The 23,955-nt window shown below is 28.6% G+C and overlaps 1 protein-coding gene across 4 annotated transcripts in view; it reads right to left on the bottom strand.

The window, feature by feature from the left end:
- The window catches only part of LOC107454050 (coronin-6), a 32,002-nt gene extending 8,131 nt beyond the window's left edge, over positions 1 to 23,871 (bottom strand). The window contains exons 1-10 of one of the 4 annotated variants that reach the window (XM_043050998.2): positions 23,689 to 23,871; positions 21,557 to 21,754; positions 18,736 to 18,988; positions 15,448 to 15,623; positions 13,388 to 13,504; positions 9,097 to 9,201; positions 8,874 to 9,019; positions 6,825 to 6,885; positions 3,876 to 3,977; positions 880 to 996 (exon numbers count right to left, since the gene is read on the bottom strand). In XM_043050998.2, coding sequence (XP_042906932.1) covers positions 880 to 996; positions 3,876 to 3,977; positions 6,825 to 6,885; positions 8,874 to 9,019; positions 9,097 to 9,201; positions 13,388 to 13,504; positions 15,448 to 15,623; positions 18,736 to 18,988; positions 21,557 to 21,754 — 1,275 coding nt within the window. In that variant the 5' untranslated portion in view covers positions 23,689 to 23,871. Of the gene's footprint in view, positions 1 to 879; positions 997 to 3,875; positions 3,978 to 6,824; positions 6,886 to 8,873; positions 9,020 to 9,096; positions 9,202 to 13,387; positions 13,505 to 15,447; positions 15,624 to 18,735; positions 18,989 to 21,556; positions 21,755 to 23,588 lie in introns of all 4 variants that reach the window. The other 3 variants (XM_071181449.1, XM_043050999.2, XM_043051000.2) reach the window with 3 other exon arrangements.
- Between the last annotated feature and the right edge of the window lie 84 nt (positions 23,872 to 23,955).

A 23,955-nucleotide genomic window follows, 5' to 3' on the forward strand; every position in this document is an offset into this window, starting at 1 on the left:
AATTTAAGAATTTAAAATAAATGCTAAACAATAAAAATAATTAAATGCTACGAAGTAAAATAGTTTTTTACAACCTGAATTTCCTTATTATCTCATATCTATAAATTTCATAATAATTAACACACACGTGTATCTATCTTTATATATAAAGTATTTTTTTTTTTTTTTATAAATTCATTCTTAAATTTATTTTAAGTTGAAGATGGATATGAATTGATTTCATTTTAAAAAAGTTAAATGGAAATAATTATCTGGAATTACTAATTAAAACAGCATTGCTGACAAAAAATTAATTGATAGTTCAACTGGATAAGTATTTATGAGATATATTTGGTTATATAAAACAATTTTAATGCCTATTAATCTTGTCTTTTAAAGAAAAAAAAAATCTGATATCAGGCTATAATTCTGACCATGAATTTGTTAACCAGGATCTGGTCAAATTGACAAAGTTACATCACTATTAAATTCCTCAAACAAAATGTTTCAAAATAAATGTTTATCACATAATATAGAAAATTTCGTTCAAAATTAATTTCAGTTTAGAATTTTTTTTTTGAATAATAATAATAATAATGATAAAAAAAAAATGAATTGCTTAAATGTTCTTTTGAATATGCAACCATAAAACGAAACTTTAATGCTCAACAACAATAAAAAAATAAATAAAATAGAAATATTTTGGATAATTTTACAAAATCTAATTTTGTTTTTAAGACACACACAAAAAAAAGATACATTTATCTTAAGCTTAAATCTTAAAATTTTAACAAAATCAGTTCACAAAAATCTGGCAGAATAAAATCAAAAACTCATTTATCGTTCTATTATACAAATTATAAAATGGTTCATTTTAAATTAAATAAAAGAGGTTCTTACATTAGTCTGTGTAACAGGATTATTACTATTTTTCTTGGGCATGTTGTCAAGAATGTTGGGTCTTGAAAGTTTGAGCTCTGGCTTTTTCGAAGGCACATATCCCTCTTTTAGTGATATCTAGGGGGAAAAAAAATAAGTGACATTTATAAAAATATTCCTTTAATTAAGTAAATTATAATAATAAATACTGTGCAATTATCATCTGTCACTGAAAAATTCATTTGGAAAAAAAAAAAACTATTTAGATAAGGAAAAAGGAAGAAAAAAAGTTTTTTTCTTACTATTCACGATTGCAACGCTTGAACACGCCCTCTAGCGGGTAGTATATTTTCAGGCTTTTATTTATAAGTTATCCTTTAGTTCTATCAGAAACATTATTGGCAGAGTAAGATGCCATTTTTTTAAAGCAGCAAATAAAAAAAAATAAAAAAATAAAAAAACTAGAACATTTGTAAATCTTTCTGAAACAGAACGCGCCCAACATTTGAAGAGCAATTTCTCAATAATTTTTACCCTTCTATTATTAACAAGCTTGCAACCGATAACTTCCGATTTCGTGATCGCATACTGTTACAGATGTGTGTATTACGGTAAAATTTTACGGTTTTTTATTTTGTCTTTAATTCATTACAAATTAAAGTGAAGTCAACATTGCTTACTTGCATTACAATGAATAAATGTGCTTTCAGAAAGTGCAGAACTGCAATAGCTACAGAACATTCTTCTTCCTTATAGAATAGTATATATTTCTGAATCGTTAAACAACAATAAAGAATCATCTGAATTGCTTGAAATAGTATCATTTGTGCTGATTATTAATAATTTTTTTATCATTTCCTTGTTAAGTATTTTTTAATTTTGAATGAATAATTTCAAATAGAATTCAGCTATTCCGTTTTTAAGTTACATATAAAAATTCATATCGAGATCTTACAATTGTAAAATTTTGTTGTATGGTAAGTCATCTAAAAGTAATGAAGGCATTATTTACAAATATATTTTTTAAAATAAAAACTTCAAAGGAAGAATATTTCATTCGGAATTCTCCAGATGTATAAAGCAAGTAAGTGTTCTGATTTTTATATTAAAAAATGTACTTGTAAAAAAAATTTTTTCTTCTAATTTGATGATAGTTCTCTACAGAATGGTTTTCTACGTCTGATTAAGAACTTTAAGACTAGAAAAAAAGAAACAATATGAAAGTTTTTTATTTCAATATGAGGAATTTTTAGAATCGTTTTTCTTTTAAATTATTTTCTTTATCGCAAGCATTCTTTATTTTACGTTTTTTACTTTATAAATAATGAATTTCTTTTGAAACTTAACATTTATTGATAATAATTGTTGTCAAAAAACTTTTTTTTGCAAAATTAAATGGTATAACATAATGTGCTTCTGTTAACTTTTTGCATGATTTTAATGTTGGAAGTAATATGATACAGAAACGAATGGGGTGTAAAATTTAAATGGACCTTTCACACTAGATCATTAAGTTTAGTAGAACGGTTTCTCAGCTACACTGAAGAAATCTCTAGTGCAACTGATGATCCTGTTGTTCTGCTAGCAGGAATTCATCTTAAATAACAATGTCCCGTATAGGTAATTGTGTTTGCGAATAGAAATTATTTTTTTTTTAAAAAAAAAGTGTTGATTATGAACATAGTTGGGAAACAAATCAAAGAGCCCGATTTTACAACCAAAATATTGTTACACCTAGTGGATAATTTAGATCCATAAAGAGTGCTTTATAATATAGATTTGTTTAATCTGCATCAAATTAATAAAAATCCTTTAAAATGCTTAGTAGATGTGAAATGATTGACATAACACATTAAAAGCATAACACTTCATGCTTAAAAGTTTGTGTTAGATTTTCTACTGTTTCCAAATAATTATCAGAAACTGATTGACATGAAATATCATACCTGCCAACATTGGAGAAGTAAAAAAACAGAGATTTTACTATACAAGTTAAGGTTTGATACATCATATATAATCATGTAAGTCAAAAAGAGAAATTCAAAATTTGAAATATTATAAACACATACATTTAGAGAAGCAAAAAATATGTATATCGATCTTAATCTTAAGATTTTTTTAAACGATTATTTATAAGCATCATTCCCAATTTTTTTTTTCGTTTACGAATACTAATGTTTTACTCCATAGCCTTGTAGTTTTGAACCCAATCCAGAAGACAAGGAAACTCTTAGATCAAGTATTGGGATATATTTGCCTTTGTGGAGGACTCTTTTTTACAAGTATTTGCCTCTTTTGCGTTACATGGAGAGGAAAACCTCCCACGGCTAGCCTGACAGCAAAGGGGATTCTAACCCATGATCCATCTATCACTGAGGATATTTCACATGAGCACGGTGTTGGGTGCAAGCCGAATGCAGAATTCGTATCGACCTGCCATGGCTGGGATTCGACCCAAGTTCACCTCATTGGAAGGTGAACGCTCTATCCACTAAGCCATCATGGCTCTAGGCGTGGTATTACCTTTTCCAGCTCTTGTGCCAGTATGCCAAAGTACAGGCAATAGCACCATCTGTTGAGGAATAAGAGAAGTATTTTTGCCATCAGCAGGCATTCCCCAAAAAATAATTTTTGAACTCTTTGACTATGGATTTTAAAAAATGATTTTTTTGTCATGTTTATTATTCAAAAGGACAAAATAGGTGACAAATAAGGCAAATTTATTATTTGGGATTTTTCTGACAAGTGGTTATCAATTTAGAGGCTGGGACATATATGTCCCGGCCGTACTTAGTGGTGGGATACATATGTCCATTAGTAATTTTTAAACATTTGTGGGGACAAATGAGTCCCGTTAGTAGTCAAAGGGTTAAATTTCTTTAACAAATAGGGAGAAATTTGAGAATATATGGGTAAACAGAAGTTAATTGTAAAACACACGAATTTTCGTTAAAACGTAGGAGACTTGACAGGTATGTAATATGCACTTTACAAAATGAATGATTGTGGAAACTCACCAAAATGGGGTCGGCATCTTTTCCGCTGATCCATTCATCAGCTGAGAGAGCAGGAATGTCAGCAAGGGTATCTGGATAGAGGTCATCTTGGAAGAGGTCAGACTAAAAAATAAGAGTTACTTGTTTTAAACATTCCCCATTCAATTACAGAAATAAAATTCCAGACCACATTTTAACTATACACAGCACTTTTTAGCCAAAAATGAAAAATATATAATGGAAACAATTCTATGCTAATGCATTTTTTCATATTTCTTAAGAAATACTTAAAGAACAATTTTATAAAGAATCATAATACTATTTTAAGGGCATTATTTCATTTTTCTTAACCTCTTCTGGAAGACAGAACAAACATAAATTTGCATTTAGAGTAGGGGTGTACAACATTTTTGAGTGGAGGGCCACTTGCACACCAGGTAGATTAACATAAATAGTCATCACTGGGATTTGAGATGAAATCTGCATAAATAATGCGAGACAAAAATATCAAATTCAAAAATCTTAATATCGTATTAAAAGCTTTTAAAAATAAAAAACCATGCAAAATTCTGAAGCAATCACGATGGAAAAAGCGACCCAGAAACAAATTTACAATAGAATATATATTAACACTAAGCATACCATAACCAGTCAAATGACCGTTTAAGAACTTTTGCATCAAAAATGCGCTCATCACATCTAACTTTATGACTTTTTCTAACAATTATATACAGTTAATATTCTTTTTTTTTTGTGTGCATTTTCTGTGTTTCAAATACTAGTATTATATCTATTTCTACCACAACCAGTCATTTGACCAGAAAAAAAATTTATTGCTTTATAAGGGTAAGGGTTAAGAAATTAAGATGTAATGCGTGTTCAACGTATTGCATTCGATGTGTTGCACACTTCTGCAAAGACTGTTGCATGGTTTGTTCTATCAGTATATCTGTGAATTGAAATTTCAAGAACGTACTTAAAATTTTAGATCGGCATTTTTGCGTAAGAAAAAGTGACAAAAACTAAATGTTTTGGTAAGTAGTTTATATTTTACTTGGATAGCTTTACTTCATATCTAATTAGCTGTCAGCGTCTACCTACAGGGCCGGATTAACCTATAGGCACACTAGGCACGTGCCTAGGGCCTACGAAAAACTTGGGAGAAAAAAATTTGTTGACAAAAATAATTTAGCTTTAAAAACAACAANAATTATAGAAATAATAATAATTAGAAGAAATATGTTTGCGGAAAATGCACAATGGAAAGACCCTGTATATGTAAAAAATGCGTTGAGCAAAGAAATTCTTATTCTTTGCGTTTGTAATTCATAAAAATTGGCAATATACAATCTTGTTTAACTACAATAAAGTTCTTTTTAAGTTTATTTCCTTCCTAACATCCATATTTCATACATTCAATCAAGAAACATAACATCCGGTCATTTGACCGGCTATAGTAGAAATAGGTATAGATTAAGTGTTGGTATGTTTAGTGTTAACTGGGCCCGTCAGAAAGTGATAAATCAAATGTGCGCTTAAAAATTTTCGAAATGTTTTTAATTTTCTTCTTTTTATTGTGCACAAATGCTTTTGTGGGCTNGCATATATTTTGAAAAGAGGGGAGGAGTGGGGGAAGGAGGGGAGGGCCCAAAAACGGCTATGCCTAGGGCCCACGAAAGGTATAATCCGGCTCTGTCTACCCAGAAAAATGTCGAAACAATCAAGACAGCACAAGTTCTTAGAAGAAATAATATTAATTATAAGAATAATTATATGAATTATAATTCTTATAAATATAAGAATTATAGAAATAATAACAATTAGAAGAAATATGTTTGCGGAAAATGCACAATGGAAACACCCTGTACATGTAAAAAATGCGTTGAGCAATGAAATTCTTATTTTTTGCGTTTGTAATTCATAAAAATTGGCAATATACAATCTTGTTTAACTACAATAAAGTTCTTTTTAAGTTTATTTCCTTCCTAACATCCATATTTCATACATTCAATCAAGAAACATCAAATCACTTGACCGGCTATGGTAGGAATAGATATAGATTAAGTGTTGGTATGTTTAGAGTTAACTGGGCCCGTCAGAAAGTGATAAATCAAATGTGCGCTTAAAAATTTCCGAAATGTTTTTAATTTTCTTCTTCTTATTGTGCACAAAAGCTTTTGTGGGCTGTAGATTAACAGTTGGCAGGCAACATGTGGCCCACAGGTCGTGCTCCCTTAACATATAAGAATAAAATATTAAAGACAAATGTGGTGATGTATAGTTCATCACCACACACATTAAGATAAGAATAAAAATGAATAACAATTAAAAATAATATACTCTTAAGTAAGAGAACAAGATCATTAGAATGATCACTAATTGCAAGATGTTAAAACTATTTATTTAATATAGATTATTTAAGATATTCTAGAGTTAAAAATTTTGTTCCAGGAAGGCATTCACTCCAATTAATAATAGGTACATAAAAAAAATTAACATGTAATTATACATTATGAAGCTGCACTGCTAATTACTAAAAAATAAAAAATAATTATTGGATGATAGAAAACTTTATAATATAACTTAGCTGTTGAGGATCCTCATTATTTTTGTATCTTAACCTCAGCTCTCCAAAAACATGTGTCCTTGCATTTTTTCTCACCTCCTCTAAGCAAGCCCCCAAAGCATACTCAACTCTTATTGGCTGTTACCACCATCACAAAATAAGTAGGGCTATACTTGCTATTTCTTTTTTATTTTTATTTTTGGCTAAATTATTTAAGGGCAGAAAAGGGCAGGTGAAAACTTATGAAAGAGAAACTAAAACTTCAAAGTAATTATAGCAGTGCAGCAAAGATAAAAGTAACAAAACATCATAAAAGCAATACCACATATATATAAAAGTAACAAAACATCATAAAAGCAATACCACACAAAATGAAAATGCTGTTATACAAAACTAGTATTTACTTTTCTTGGCACAGTAAATGGAATAACTTCACAAAGTCCTCGGGAATGCAGCTTAAAAAATCTACAAGTGCAAAAAGATATAGTTACATTTCTGTTAGTAACAATGCGTACAGGTACAACAGAAGCAAATAAACCTGACTCATAATTAGTATTCATTTAATTTGATAGTTAGTGATTAAAATTGTTATTTCTTTGCTTGACTCCCTGTGGCAGAATTTTTTCAGACTTTCTGCGACAAACTTCCCCAGTACTAATATTTCCCTTAAAGATACTTTTAATTACAACAATTACTAATTTAAACTAACAGAAACGTTGTGTTTACAGAAGAAAGTACAGAATTAAAATGTAAGAAAAATTTTAATTGTAAAAGTAATATTTTTTAAATTCTAATATTAAAGAAAAATTCCTCGCATTTTGTAGGCAAAAATAATGCACTAATTATTTCCACTTTCGAATTTTGTAAATCATCACCTAGATTGAAATTAGTTAATAAATTAAATGATAACATTCGTACATAAAATAAAAATCGCAAAATCTATGCAGTAACTCCCAAAATGAAGGTCGCAAGTCTCTCTTTAAAAGAGATACTCTAATAAAATATTTGTAAAATATGGTGTTCTTTAAAGAAAAAAAAAATCATTTCTAAAGAGAACTATCTTTGAAACTTTCGCGATTTCTGAATTTTTTATTTTATATTATTAATTTGAAAATCCAGCTGAAGCCAGTCATTACAGATTTTTAAAAAAAATGTGAATAGAAAAATCATGATTATTTCCTTCCTTTCTGATGAGCAAGAAAGGCATCTTTGGGGGGGGGGACATTTTTCGAAAAATTACACAGAAGGGAAAACCAAAATTTTTCTTTTACCAAATGAAAAATCTTTCTGCAAAAACGTTGTAATGTCCTGCGGCAATGTTGCTGCAATTCTGCTATGGAGCATTGACTTTATACAAATATCTGAATCCTTATTAGAACAAAACTCTAAAGTATGCAATAAAAAAAGGCTTTTAAGGATCTTCTTGGGCTAACCGTGAGAGGTTTTNGACATTTTTCGAAAAATTACACAGAAGGGAAAACCAAAATTTTTTCTTTTACCAAATGAAAAATCTTTCTGCAAAAACGTTGTAATGTTCTGCGGCAATGTTGCCGCAATTCTGCTATGGAGCATTGACTTTATACAAATATCTGAATCTTTATTAGAACAAAACTCTAAAGTATGCAATAAAAAAAGGCTTTTAAGGATCTTCTTGGGCTAACCGTGAGAGGTTTTCCTCTCCATGCAAAGTAAATGCAGGATAGTTCACTGAAAAAGTCCTCCACAAAGACAAATTTGTTCCAATGCCTAATAGAGGAGTTCACTTGTTTTCTGGGCTGAGTTCAAAATTACAAGTCTACTATGTTAAACTTAAAATTATGTTTTCTGTTTAACCCATTTTAAGCTAAGCATAAAATTTTTATAAAATATGACATTATTTTCATTGAAATAAGCTTACATTACATTACAGACACAAAAAAAATTCTTGTTTGAAAAATTATATATTTAAGAAATAAAATTGTGCATATAGGCACCACTCACCAAATCAATGAACAAACCATTTAGATGAGCGCTTTTTTTTTCTTCCACGAAATTTTTTTATTTTTTATTTACTGACTTGCAATTTTAATCTATCATAAAAACATATTAAACATTTCAAAAGGGATATTTGAATAGTGTAAAAATTTCTGAACAGAAAATGTTTACTGCAATTGAATTCCTAATAATTTATGGATGTCTTCAGAACCCTTGACAATAGCAGAAAAATAAAATTAGAGAAAAATATAAGTCACAATGTTAATAAAAAAATATTGAAATAGAGCGTTTGTGCACCTTTGGCCAAAAATGGATTTTCACAAGATATGTATATAAATTTTTTTTAAGTCAGTCATACTGAAAATCTACTTTAATAAAAAACTAAGAAAAATACGCAAAATTTAGATTAAAAAGAAAAGGCAATAGGACAATATATATATAATAGACATAAGTATAGAATACAATACAATAGATGTTACCTAGCTATCTCACAATTCCGAACATCACAACCTCGTTTTGGCATCATACCCATTCCCCGTTGGGGCTCACTGGACTGATAGGTACTAATGTAATGGATATACGGTGATTCTTCAGTTATTTCAAAATAACGTACATTACTGTCACCCTGCACATGGAAAAAACATTTACTACAAAAATATGTACTACTTTGTACACATTGATTGATTAAAATGGAGTTTTTACCTTTGCACATAAATACAAAAGATTGACATCTGGGTCATAGAATGGATACAACACGCCATTAGATGTATCTAAGGTTTCCAATACTATAGGTTCAGATAGAGCACTCTGAAATGAAATAAGAGAGATAATATTTTGGTTTTGAACTGAGTTTGGGCTATGGAGAAAAAGAACACAGAAAGTTTCTTTTCATTATAAGAATCTTCTAAAATAAAACGAATTTTTTTCTTATATTAACTTTTATTTTCCAAAAATATTCTGAAAAACTTATTGTACTGAAGAAGCTATTTTGTTCATTTTTTGTGGCAACCCTGCCATGGAAAAATTTTTGGTTGGAAAAAATTCCTACAGTATTTTTTGTTAAACTTGTTGCGTTGCAAATTTTTTCATGTTAACTAAAACATATCTCCATTTGTGTATTTATTAGTATGAATCCCTTTAGTTAATAAGTGGATCTTAAATTAAGTTAATAAATTATTACCATCTCAAAATATTTTGATTCTTAAAATTTTTATAAAACATATGCTTCATAAAACATTTATTAAACTATCTTCTAAAAACAAACGAACTTTATTTTCCAAAAATATTTTTAAAAAGTTATTGTACTGAAAAAGAAAAAAAAAATTTTTTTTTTTGGAGAAATTTTGATTTAAAAAGAAACTTGGTTCATAGAGAATATTAGGGTCTGAGAAATTTCTGCGCTCCTGCTTATATGTACGTGAATACTTAAAATATTAGTGAACTAATGTTAATCATATTAATGAAAAATTTGATCACTGATTATAATTTATAAAAATATAAATCCTTGTTTAAAAGAGTTAATAATTTTTTACTATCAATCAATTCAAGGTTTTAATTAAATTGCTATTAGCATTTAGTACAGTTATTGGAATAGATTTCTTAATTACATGGTATTTTGTTACGTTCTAATAGTTTAAGTACATCTAGTTTCAATAACTGTTAGTAGTAGTACAATGACTTTTGCGAAATATTTTGGGAAAATAAAGTTTATATAATTAGAAAATTCAATTAATTTTAGAAAATTCTTGAATAAACATGCATATGTTTCATAGAACAATAGAAATCTAGATATTTTGAAATAGTAATAATTTATTAAATTAATTTAAGATATTTTTCTAAACATCAATTTGACAGCGCCCAGAACACTTAACATGGCTGGCAAGTGTTTGATAATTGACAGTTTTAGACATCAGGTCGTAAAATCCTTTTTGACAATTGTCAAAAAGTAAGAGCTATAGTATAAGAATAATTATTAGATATTATATAAAGTGTAAGGATATTATTAGATATTATATTATCGTCAAAAACAAAAATTTTGGTGTAGAAAATATTAAACAATTATAAATAAAAAAGGGTAAAATTGAAAGTTATCAAATCTGTTAAATTAATAAAAATACAAAAACAATAAGCTTAATAAAATAACACTCAACTATCATCTTATTCATTACATATATATAAAATTTTCCTTTTTTCCCATTTTAACTCTTTTCCCTAAAGCATGCAATTAAAAAAAAAGAAAGTTTTTAAGCCCTCCGTACTTCAAGTTCATTTTTTCAGTTTTCTAAGAATAAGACTGAAATTCATAACTTTTCTTTCGATTTATGCTTAGCTGCAAACTTTGGAAAGTAGATGTACTAAAACAATTATAACAAAACAAAATAACATGAAACTAAAAAATTTATTCTAACAATTGTACTAAATGCTAATAGCAATTTAATCAAAACCTTGAATTGAAAAATTATTAACTCTTTTAAACAAACAATTATATTTTTATAAATTATAATCAGTTCACTAATCAGTGAATGAATTTTACATTAATATAATTAACATTAGTTCACTAATATTTTAAATATCCATGTACATATTATAAGCAGGAGTGCAGAATACACAATTCACATAGGTTTTTTTCAACAAGAAAAAATATTGCAAAGCAACAAGTTTTTTAACAAAAATTTTCCTACAGCAGAGTTGCCACAGAAAAAATGAACAAAATAGTTGCTTTTAGTAGCCTAAAGCATGAAAATAGTTGCTTAAATAAGTAAAAAAATTTCACAATAAAATGACTAAAATATTATTAAATGACTTAATTGCCATATACCATGATCTATTTAGTAAAGTTGGTGCCAAATACAGGGTTCATACAGAGATAAAAAATCCAAGGAGTCCAAAATTTAAAAACTTTGCGTAAAAGATAATTAGGCAGTTTTTTTTAAAAATCAAACAGCAGTTACTATAAAGAATTTGCAAAAATGCATATTTTGCATAGGATATTTTTTCCTAGCCTTTTTGAAATGAATGTTGACTTTGTCAAACTTCATCAAGAAAAATAAATATATCTTGTAAATAATCTTGATAATAAATAATCTTTGCAATCTTGTAAATAATCTTTTAATAAATCTTGTAAAAGTACATAGTACAAATGTTAAAGATTCATAAAAACCTATCAATCTTACATTTTTAAATTTGAATTCATAAAATCTAAGGCATTTTATTAAAAAAAAAAAAAAACAGTAAATCATTAGTTAAGTTTGCTTGTAACATGCAAAATTAAAATTATTTGCTTTTACTTTTTTCTGCTAACTCTTGCGATTCAATTTTTTTCTTTTAAAGTTTCTCTTAAACTATCAGATTTTGACAGCTAAGTCATATCTAAGTCATATTTTAGTTCCCCTGCTTGGACAGCTAATTCATCAGCGGACTTAGTAAGTTCATCTATACAACACAATAATCTAAGGAGTTTCTAAGGAGTCTGTACGAACCCTGGGCAAATATAATAGTTTTTATATAAACGTTAGCGTACTAGCACTAAATTTTTTTTATCAAAAAAATAAGTATATTTGAAGAAAGTTAAACACTACTAGCATTCAATCAAAAAATACTGTTTCATTTTTAAAAAAAAACATACTTTTTCTAAAAAATGTTCCCTTTTATCAATTATTGATTTCACAAAGATGTTTATATATATATAAATATTGTGAAAAGTTATTACCCACATTAGAAATTCAGGAATCGTAATATCGTACAAAAAATTGTCTTTTTTAAAAAAAAAAAAAACCATGCAGAATTTCTTAGCAATAATCCTTGAAAAGGCATTTGAGAAACAAAATAGACTTACAACGGAATCTGCGCAAAATTTAGAGCATTAAAAAGAGGTGATTCAGAGCAGAAAATTCAAAATTTCCTAAATTTTTCATATTTGAAGAAAAATATTTTTCCTCATGTTGAGAAGCTCCCATGGGTCTCTGATTGTCTACCCAATTTATGTTAAAAAAAACATCACTAACAGCACAGAAAAGTCCTCCAATAGTCTTTTCCTGAAAACAGTTGCTTCTTTTTAGCCCTCTCGGGCAAGAAAAGTTGCCATAGTCACCTCAGGCCGAAAAAAGTTGATTGTTCTCGTTCCTCAGAGGGGCAGGCAGATAAAATACCGATTTCTGACGTTCCTTTTGTTTTTTTGTCACGTGAATTTGATAGCTCGTCTGTACAACTATCACGCATATGCGTAGTAAATTTCATCAATTTCTGACATTCATGATAAACATTAGTGTAACATAGTTTAACATATCAATACAAATTTTAACCTCTTGAAAAATGTAAAATAGATATAACTTAAACAACAAATGTTGCACAATATGAGATAATAGTACATACAAATCCATAGCTGCCAACATGGCTGGGAAAAAATTTGGTAGATTTTAAGAAATAATACAAATTTTATAATGTGCAAAATATTTTACACTTAGGGAATTTCAGGGATTTTTATAGTCATCAAAATAGAAAAACTAAAATAAATTCTAGTTAAGATTGACATTTGACATACTTGAAATGTTATGCATTATGTTTACTCATGATTTCAAATATTAATAGGCATTTAATTCATCAAACATAGTTAAAAAGATTTTTTTAATTATTTTAAAAATAGAAAAATAAACTGAATATTTTAGAACAAAAAAAAGTTTTTAACTGATTTCTACAAATAATGCTTGATTATGTATTAGTAACACTTATTTAAATATTCAAGCAAGCAATAATCTGCACAAAAATTCTATTTCAATAGGGATTTTTAAAGGAAATTGCAGGGAATTTTTAAAATGTAAAAAAACAAGGATAATTTTAATTAAACCAGTAGGACCAGGAGAAACTGTCAAAATCCATTAAAGTTGGCAACTATGCAAATCCATTCAAATCAACAATTTTATCCAAAAATAATATTTCAAAACATTTTTAATCCTTAATCACAATAACTGTAACAATAAAGAAGAAAATAAGGAACCTCTTTTCGAAGGGCATATTGTCTTTCACTCATCCTTGAGAAACCAACAGTTAACAAATGGCCATTCCTTAAGTAAACTGCTTTCTGAGGTTTTGCTCCCTCATGACCTATAGCTTCCTATTATTGTAAAAAAGCATACTATTATATTTCTACAATAAATAATTTCAAAAATTCTTTTTCTTAGTATAACAATCACAGAGGTGATTGTGACACAAAGCAAAAAAAAACCCTGAAAATTTGCAAAAATTCAATAACAAGATATCAATTTATTATATATTATTCATGTATAATATAATTTTTTGAACTAAGATTTATAATTAAATTACCTATCAATAAAGAATAACATAATTTAATAGTAATGAATTTAAGTAAGATACTTAGTTCTTACTAGAATCGCGATATTAGATTTACAAAACGCGAAAATACAAAACACATGCCCTATATAGCTTCCTATTATTTTTTTTATTATTCCAATAAACTAATTTTTTTTTTGTTTAGATAGAGCTATATGTAAAAAATTATCACTGGCGTTATTTTTAAAATATGTGAAAAACTGAATCACTTACAGAAAAATTTAAAACAACGACTAACGCTTAACCCCTCAGAAAATTCCATTTCGTTTTTCGCTCATCCCTATTTAATGAATGAAATAATACTTGAAAAAAACTGTATTAAAATCAAGTGTTATCCACTATGTGTATTGAACTTGAATAAAAAGTAATTTATTAACGATTGAAAAGATATATAAATATATACATAGGGAGAGTAAGAACAAATAGTAGAAATTGAATAAGGGTACATTGTGATATTAGTCTTTTTTTTATAACAATAGGAAATAAATTAATTTATAATTTCATTTTTGTGCCTAAAAAAGTTCCCAAATTTTTCCAAACTTAAAGGATCATTATCATCAGTTAGTATAAATGCTAATTTACAATAAATGAGATATTTAACTTTTAGTTACATAAAAATTAATTAAGTTCATTTCAATTTCTTTTTAGAGTTAAATAAAGTTTTTTTTAGAGTTTAGGGTTAAATAAAAATGTCCAGAATTTTCATTGCTCTCCAAGTAATCCGCCAACCTTTTGATTTTACTTTATATTTTATAGCTGACGTTGAACAGCCGACCCAAGTTTTGGGTTTACGACTACTAATGTTCAACTCCATAGTCTTGTAATTTTGAACCCATTCCAGAACACAAGGAAACCCCTGGATCAATACTCCCAGAGATATGATTTGTTATGGGAACATGGAGGACTTTGTGACTCGGCAGATTTAGTGTGCACCAGTCACCATTTACTACACGGGGAGTCTTCGGCCGGCAGGGATCGAACCCACGACCTCTTGGACATGGGCCCAGTGCCCNAAAAAAAAAAAAAAAAAAAAAAAAAAAAAAAAAAAAAAAAAAAAAAAAAAAAATGCTTAAAGAAACAGCAAAGCATTTCTGCTACAGCCCATCGTGGGCCAAGGAGTTAACCTACCAATGACACAATTAAAGGCATGGTTATCGGTACCAGGGTGCGTAGCGAAATCTTTCAACAAAAAATAAGCACCTTTCAAAGACATTGCATGATCATAATAAAAAAACTAGTTTCTGAGAATTTCTGCAAAATTGAGAATTTCTTGCAAAATGCAGCTGAGTTGAAACATGATATGTGAAGAATAATTCCCACTGAATCCAGCTCAGTATATGCACATGCGGACCCACAAGCTTTTCATCAAACATATAAAATGACTGGTGCTTTCAAATGTTACGGAACAACGGCACACCGAAATGCATTGTGTTTGAATGATTTGAGAAAGCGTTGAACAGAACAATGTGAAAAGCACGCTTTTGCATAATATGTAGCAAAAATCGACATGGCAAAGAAAAAAAATTCTCATATTTGAAAAGGGAAAATTAAGCACTTTTAAAAACACACAATGAAAAAAGCACCTTTAAGGGCTTTTAAAAAACGAAAATAAGCACCTTTAAGGACTTTTTAAAAACACTATGCACCATGTGGTACATATCAATCTGAAGCTCGGTGAGCTCTGGGGATAAAAGAAAGAATGCTTACCACTTTTAATTTTCCAGTGCGTGGTTCAAATATTCTGATCTTTTTATCTTTACAAGTAGTGACTAGCCTACTACCGTTCCAATTCCAGCAACAATGAAATATGGCATCTGGATGATCCATCTGAGATATTGCTTCACCTGTACCCACATTCCAAATACGAACTTTGCAATCGGCACCTTCAGGGAAGAAAAAACAGAAAATGTAACAAATGCCTAAAATACTTAATGCTGCAACAATAATTAAATTAAAGAGACTAGAGTTTGTTTCACATGTCTATTTATCTCTAGATAGTTTTTAAATTTATATACAATAGGAACGTATGTTATAGGATCAAAAAAGCGAATAATTCTACTATTTTCTTTAAGTTCTTTTTATCCCTTTGACTAGGAACAGGGGTCTGTCCAGGGTAAATTTACTGACAGGTAAATTACTTATTAATTACCCTATCTGGGATATAATACTTATTAATTAAATGTTTAGCGATACCTTCATAAATTCAACTCTAGGAAAAGTTTCACAAAATACTTTTTAAAAACTCTAGTTTCACAAAATACTTTTAAAAAAGCAAGTTCTCATCCCATCTCGTTGCAATCTATAGAAAAGAGGAGCTTTTCCACCAGCTATCTTTTACGAAAAGGCACGTGTTCGGCCAGATAGTGCAATGCGGTAAGTCTAACCAATCGCTTACGTCATATCAAAGCGAGTGAGACAACAAGCAGGGGTCTGTCTAGGTTTTTCTGACAGGTACCTATTTTGTGAAAATTTAGACGTAATTTGTGAAAAATTAAAAATTATATTAAGAAATCAACACAAAAATATGGATTTTGGAAAAATACAAAAATGAAATTTTAAGAAAAAGTATTTTGTGAAACTACCGTTTTTCCAAAATTGAATTTGTGAAACTACCGTTTTTCCTAAAGTTGAATTTGTGAAGGTACCGCTAAACGGTAGTAAAATCGGCCTGGACAGACCCCTGACAAGGCTCTAAAAACTGTACAGGAAGTCGAAATTCAAACATTATTCTAACATACCTTTATTTTTTATGAAACATTTTTTTCTTCTGCAAAATTTTTTTCTGTATGACCCAGTTGAAAATGTTCTCATAACGAAAATACCTAACTTTTAGTGCTAGTACTGTTAAATACATGTTTTTATTATATTCAAGTTGAAATTTAACTATGGCCAATTTTTTTTTATGGATTTTTAAATTTGGATACAATTTTAAGCCCAAAATTTTACAATAGAAAAATAATTTTTGATTATATGAGAAAAAATAAATAGAAATTTACCAGTCATAAATGATTTTTATTTGTAGTGGCAATTTGCGAAAATATTTTCTTACATTACCATATTTCTGTGTTGATTTTTTAATATAATTTTCAATTTTCACAAATTATACCTAAATTTTAACAAAAAAGGTATCTCTCAAAAAAATCTAGACAGAACCCTGAGTAATGTGATTGGAATATGTTTCCTGTTTGTCCTAATTTATTCTTATCAGGGTACATAGCCAAATCTTTCAACAAAAAATAGACACCCTTTAAGTACTTTTTAAGCACTCAAAAAATATTTTTAAGCACTATATACACTAACAAAATGCAAAATAATTTTAAAAGACTTTAGTTTAAGTTTTAGTTAAGACTTTTTCTTTATTATATTAGACACCATAAAAAGATCAAGAGATTTTATGGTTTGATTTCAGAGGGTTCAAAAATGAAGCCTGCAATTGAGAATGACTCGCAAAATGCAGCAGAGTTACATATGAGAGTGCAATAATCTTACTGAAGCCAGCTCAGTAGGCACATATGCGGACTTCCAAGTATTTCATCAAACAAGTAACATGATTGGTGCTATCATACTTTATGAACCAACAGTACGCCGAAACGGATTGAGGTTGAATGAATTGCGAAAATGTTGAATGAAACAATGCGAAAAGCACGCTTTTGCATAATACATGGCAAAAATCGACGTGGTAAAGAAAAAAAAAAAATCTCATTTTTGAAAAGGGAAAATTAAGCCCTTTTTAAAAACACCCAATGAAAAAAGGCACCATTAAGGGCTTTCAAAATACAGTTGAACCTGTTTATCTCGAAATTTCTAAAATTCCCTACATTTACTGTCTAAAATCAATGTATTTTCCATGTTTATGTCGAATTTTTTTTCTTCAAAACCTCTGTTTCTCGAATTTTTAATAATAGAGCACAAATGTCAAAACTTTCTTAATCAGTAGAACTCATAGACAGAGATGAATTTCGTAAATCAACAGGAAGTAGGGATGAATAGGTAGGGGGTGTTTCTTGGAATTTCAATTGCTATCCCTGCACTTCCTTCACTAGAAAGGAATACAATGATTCTGGCAGTAAGTGAGGGGTTAATGAGTAGTGACCATCAGATAAGAAAGCTAAGAATAGAAATTCATTTTGACCTTAAACTTACAACCAATGGATCAGAGGATAATTAAGAGTTTTAAAGTGAAGTATAGAAAACTTGTCGATGCCATTGATGAAAAAAGTTAAGACGCTATCAGAATTACTGTTTTGCCTGGAGAAATGTGTCTCTAAAAACCATCCAAAATGGTTTTAAAAAGCTGGTTTCAAGAATAGCTGTGAAGATGATGAAGGCATCAGTAAAGAAGAATAAAACATTAACGTTGAAAATGCAGTGCCAGATTTGCCAGAATGGAATGCAATAAAATCTGGATTTAATGTTGACATTAATTTTGAAGATTTTTACAAGTGGACAATTGCCTGGCAACACGCGGAACATTGACAGGTGCGGAAATCATAGATAATGTCGGAGGAATATCAGATGAAGATCATATTTATGAATCAAAAGTGAATGCAAAAGAAGCACAAAAAGCTGTAGAATTCTTATAAACTACTCTTGAATTCCCAGGAAAATGTTGGCTATGAGGAATTTGCGATCTTTCTAAACCTTAAAAGAATAATCGAAATAAATAAGGTTATACGTCAAAAATCTTGGAAAAATTATTTTCAGTTCTAAATCTACATTAAAAAACCGTTATGTAAATAGATGTATGTGGTACAATTAATTTAAAGAAATGTTTATATTTTTCTACTAAAAACAATTAAAGCACTTTTAAAAGAATTTAATTAAATTTAATTTCTTTTAAAGTACCTGTATAACTCGAAACCTCTTTATCTCAAATTTTTCGCTTTTCCTGTGAGATTTGAGGTAAAGAGGTTGGACTGTACAAAATTAAGCACCTTTAAGCAGTTTTTAAAAGCACCATGCCCTGGTGACAAGAGTTTCTAAAAGAAATGATACCTGCACTAAGGAGAATGTTGTTGGCCGAGGGGTGCCACACAACAATGCCCGCTCTTCTTTGATGTCCGCAAAGTTCCACAACAGGTTCAGTTAAGGATCTTGTGAGACCACCATCTGGGATACACCAAACTCTGACAATTCCATCTTCACTAGCACTTGCAATGACAGCATCATTGAAAGGACACCAGGCTATATCTAGAACAGCTCCTTTATGACCAGTCACCATGGGGTAGTTGATATCCACACGGCCAGTCTGTTGAATACATTTATCTGTTAACTCTCTCTTTTTTTTTAAAGTACAATTTTTACTTTAACATGAGCAAGTAAGCCCTGCGGCAGAATTTTTTTCAGCTATCTGCTATTAATTGAATATTTAATTGAAAAATTAAATTACTTACCAATGAAGAATTCCACAAATTTATAGTAACTAATTTAAGAAAAATCTTATTCTCACAAGAATACTCTTATTCTTATAAGAATCACAAATGCATTTTCGAAATTTCGTGAATATGAATCACGATATTGGATTTTAAAATTTTGTGAATATAAGTCGCAATACCAGATTTTAAGAACACATAAATACGAAATTATATGCTGTATTATTATTATTGAAAAATCATAACTCTCTAGAACTAATATCTCTCTGCAAGATACTTTTAAACAACCATATATGTTACTAATTTAAAATTTGTGCTTACAAAAGAAAAAACTATGCAATTTTTTTCTTAATTGAACATGTAATAATTTGTTACTCTAACATTATGTGTGATATTCTTGTATTTTGTTGGGAGAGGGTAAAACGCTCAAATTATTTCCTCAGGGTTGCCACTCAAATCTGGAAAAAATTTCCCTGTACATATTATACACAATATATTAAGAGCACACAATATATTAAGTCACCTGTATTTTCCAGGTTTTTCCTTTTCTCCCTGTGGAGTGGCAACCTTGTTCCTTCTTTGCCTTTTGTAAATAATCACAATAAAAAATCATGAAATCGGTAACAGTAGTTTCCAATAAAAAGACAGATGAAAAATCACGCGAATCTGACTCCTCAAATCCATATTTCGTTTGGAGATTAGGTTGTTGCAATATATAATATCATATAAAAAATATCGGTTTTAAAAACTATGTAGAAATTAATAGCAATAACAGCCAAAAAAAATCAATAAAATCATTGCATAAAAAGTAAATACTCAAATGCAAGATTCGATTTTTTCCATATTGTTTGAAACACATCAGAATCTTACACAACCATGTGAAAATCAAAATCAATAACTGCCGAAAATACAACCGAAATATTATAAAGATTTAGGATACTATCGGTTTAAATTGAGGGTAGCAAAAAGTGATTAGCCAAATGCATAATTCACATACTAGGTGCAAATTTCTGTAGAAAGTAAAAATTTTTTTTTTACTTTTCAAAAGAAAAATTCTGCAAGAATTCTGTAATGTTCTGCAACAATGTGATGTTGCTGCGATTTTGCCATGTGGCATGTAAGTACATGTTTTAAATTTAAGTGTTTCAAGTAGTAAGAAATAACAAGATAGAAAAGTAAATAAATCAATAAAACTAACTAAGAAAAACAATAAAAATCATGGGAAAATCTTTTTGGGGGACATAAAAATACGTGACAGGCGAATTTTGACAGCAGTACAATACATAAATGATTTTGTAAAACACACGTCATGGGTTAATTGTAAAATTCATCTCTTTGTAAACTGCTCAAAATGTCATTCTGAAGCTTATTGGAATGAGCCTAATAGGTGCATCGCCTACAGTTTGCAAAGGTTTTCCAATTAGCCCATGAAATATACATAAATATGTATAAAAGTGCATGAATGTCGAAAAAAGAATTGGAATGTAAAAAAGGGGAATACATTAAAAACAATTCAAATTAACCTTTTAAAAGCAGCAGATTTCACTTAAATTAAGATTCTGAATATGAAAAGAATTTCTTTTTTTTTTTCTAATAAAAAAGCATTTAAATATATTTGTTTAAATACTAAGATGGGCAGAATATAGAGAAAAATTCTTCACTGACTACATTAATTTCAACTATGCAACATTATATATTTAAGTTAAACACAGATATTGCATTCTTAATTACTTTAGTCTAGAAGTAAAAATGCTTCTCAAATTATTTTAGAATAACAAATTAAACGTTTTAACAGCAAAGTTTATTACCAGGGTGTGTAGACAGATTTTTCAAGCATCCTTTAATTACTTTTTAAAAGTTCTCAAAAAATATTTTTAATCACTTTTCAAAAAGAAAAAAAAATCATAATTAGGATCTGAGCATTAATAAAACTATTTTTTTCTAAGGTTTTAAAGTTCTTAATTTATAAGCATAAAATTAATAAAATTCAAAAACAATATTAGAAACTTTGCATAATCATGATAAAATAACTACTTTCTAATAAATAATGAAGATAAAATTGTGAAAAATCATGCATTTTTTATAATTTAGAACGACAATCGATACGGAAAAGAAAAAATCTCTTCCTAAAAGATAGAAAATTAAGCACTTTTTAAGAACGCTACACACCCTGATTACAAATTGTGTAATAGAAAGGCCAGATAACAACCAGCTAATTATCAAAACTAGCGACTTAAAAATAAATTAAGAATGTATTGGATTTATAATTTTTGTGACCATGTATTCTGTAATTCCTTACCAACAGAAAAGTTTATATGATTAACACAAACAAAATGCATTCATTTATGTGTCAGAAATTAACACAAACAAAATGCATTCATTTATGTATCAGAAATTAACACAAACAAAGAAATTCATAGATTTGAGCACCAATTTTTACTAACTTTTTGCAAAGGAATGACTAAAAAAGCACCTCCTCCTGCAGCTTCAATAACGATGGCTACGAATTTTGGATTAACAGCACAAAAATTTGAATCCCAAGAACTCTTAGTTATCTTGATATTGTCATAGCAGTTATCCCTCTTCGATGGCTGAGCAAACACATGCCGAAAACGACTGTTCCTCACAATTCTAAAAGACATCTGTAAATGACAAAATCAACAATTGAAAATTAATGAAAACAAACGAAATTAATACAACAATTCAAAAAAGATAAATAATGCAAATTAAATACAGAAACCTTTTATAATGCTGCCAATTTTAACTTTTTTTAGACAAGTAGTAAGGGACAGCAAAAGCTTGTGATTTATTTTTTAATTTTATCTTTCAAATGTTTTTATTTGTTAGCATTTAGAATTTTTAGGTTAAGATAAAAATTTTTTCAAAGATTAACCAATTTGAAGTAAATTATAGTTAGCATCTACTTATAAATTGTTGCCACCTACTTCAAGTTTAACATTTCCGTCATGTTTTCTTCTAGTTAATTTTGTATTAGAGTTTGTGAATCTGGCAACTATATTTTTATGTTCTATTTATGTTATAATATTAAGTTAGAGAACTTACGATATGTTGCGTTTAAGAGAATTCGATACGATTTTCATCTTTATGATGTAAGTTTATGCATCCAACAAATACATGTAAATAATATATTGTAAATAGTCCTATTATTCTGAGTGTTGCGTTGTAAAATAAAGTAATTAGAAGCAAAAGAATCTCGAGTCATAACATTAATATTTATGAATATATTAATGCCTTCCCTTATTCTTTTCACTCACCAACTGATTCTTTCACAATTACTTTTGTTTATATAACAGATTGTAAATTAGAAACTATTCTATTAAGAAAGCCCAAAATAGTTTTTGAAGAGATTCCATTAGTATAAAATTTCAATATGGCTATGTTTTATGGTTACCACAAGAATTTCATCACTAAAATTGTTTTTTGAAATGCTTATTTCATTTTAGTAATAATACCTAATAAGATCCTTTGTTAATTTTATACCAAGTACAGCCAAGCAAAGTAGAAAAACATCTAAAAGGAAAACTGGATCAATCAGCGTGATGTAACTGTCCAATGAGATGACTTCCGGGCTCAATTTTTTTTTTTTTTAAAAATTACAATTTTGATTTGAAAAACAACTTGAATCATGAAGTCAAAATTACAAGTTAGAATTCTTGATTGCCATTTTGAGACAATTCTGACCCAGTTAAAATTAGCAATATATATATATATATATATATAATTAAACATCAATACAGATCAAATACCTTTTTAGCACTAAATTATATTCAAATTAATGAAAGCATTACAATCCAAACATTTTCTACATTCCATTAAGAAAATGTAATTTCATTGCATTTATATATATATATATATATATATGCACACATATATATAGGACATATACACACACATATATGCAGCACATACATGCACCTCTCTTTTGAGATATTTTCATTTTCACTGATTATGTTTTGATACTATAAAACAAATAAATTTTCAAACAAATTTAAAAACGCATACATAATTTTTATTGCAAGGTCACTTCAAAAACTATCTTATCTTTAATTGCTAGAAGGCATTAAAAATTGCAAACAAGTCATGTTAACATTGATTGAATAGCATTATTAAAAAAAAACCCAAAACAGCACAACATTATTGCTTATTAATATGTCACAGTAACGGTACTAATAACTATTAAAGTGCATAATTTTTCAACTGAATTCAAGCGAAAACTTCAGTTTTTCCTATTTCTAGATATTATTAGTCCTGTTTTTAAATTTTAGGCTGAGTCAAAAAACTTTGTAAGACATTTGTAACATTTACATGCAATAACACATAAAAAGTAAAAACAGAACTGTTAGGGCAACAGTGAATAAGTATATTTTCAATTGTGAACAGCTAAAATGCATGAATATTGAATTAACATTCGTTACTTAAGCTTTAAGTTAGATAAACGACTCATTAAAAACTAACCAGGTTACTTACAACTTGAAACTTCGAATTGTCAACATTAATGAATACTAAAAGTTAAATATCAGTTACAAAATGCTCAAAAGATATTAAAACAACTCACTTTATAAGTTGTATAATAGTGAAAAATGAAGAGTGTGAAACTTAACCATTAATTAAACAGGAATGTATCGCATTGTAATAGTAAACAATTGACAGCCGACAGCCCACACCTATTATTAAAGATTACGATATTGATTAAGTATTCGTAGTAATTTTGCAGACTTTCCAGAAATAAGCGCCGCGATGGCTGAGGAACTCGAGCCAGATGACTCACATTTTCTGCAGTTAAGAGATTACAAGCGTTTATGTGTAGGGCTTTAAACGACAA

This window comes from Parasteatoda tepidariorum, chromosome 1, assembly GCF_043381705.1.
Source record: "Parasteatoda tepidariorum isolate YZ-2023 chromosome 1, CAS_Ptep_4.0, whole genome shotgun sequence".
In the NCBI taxonomy this organism is placed as follows: domain Eukaryota; kingdom Metazoa; phylum Arthropoda; class Arachnida; order Araneae; family Theridiidae; genus Parasteatoda; species Parasteatoda tepidariorum.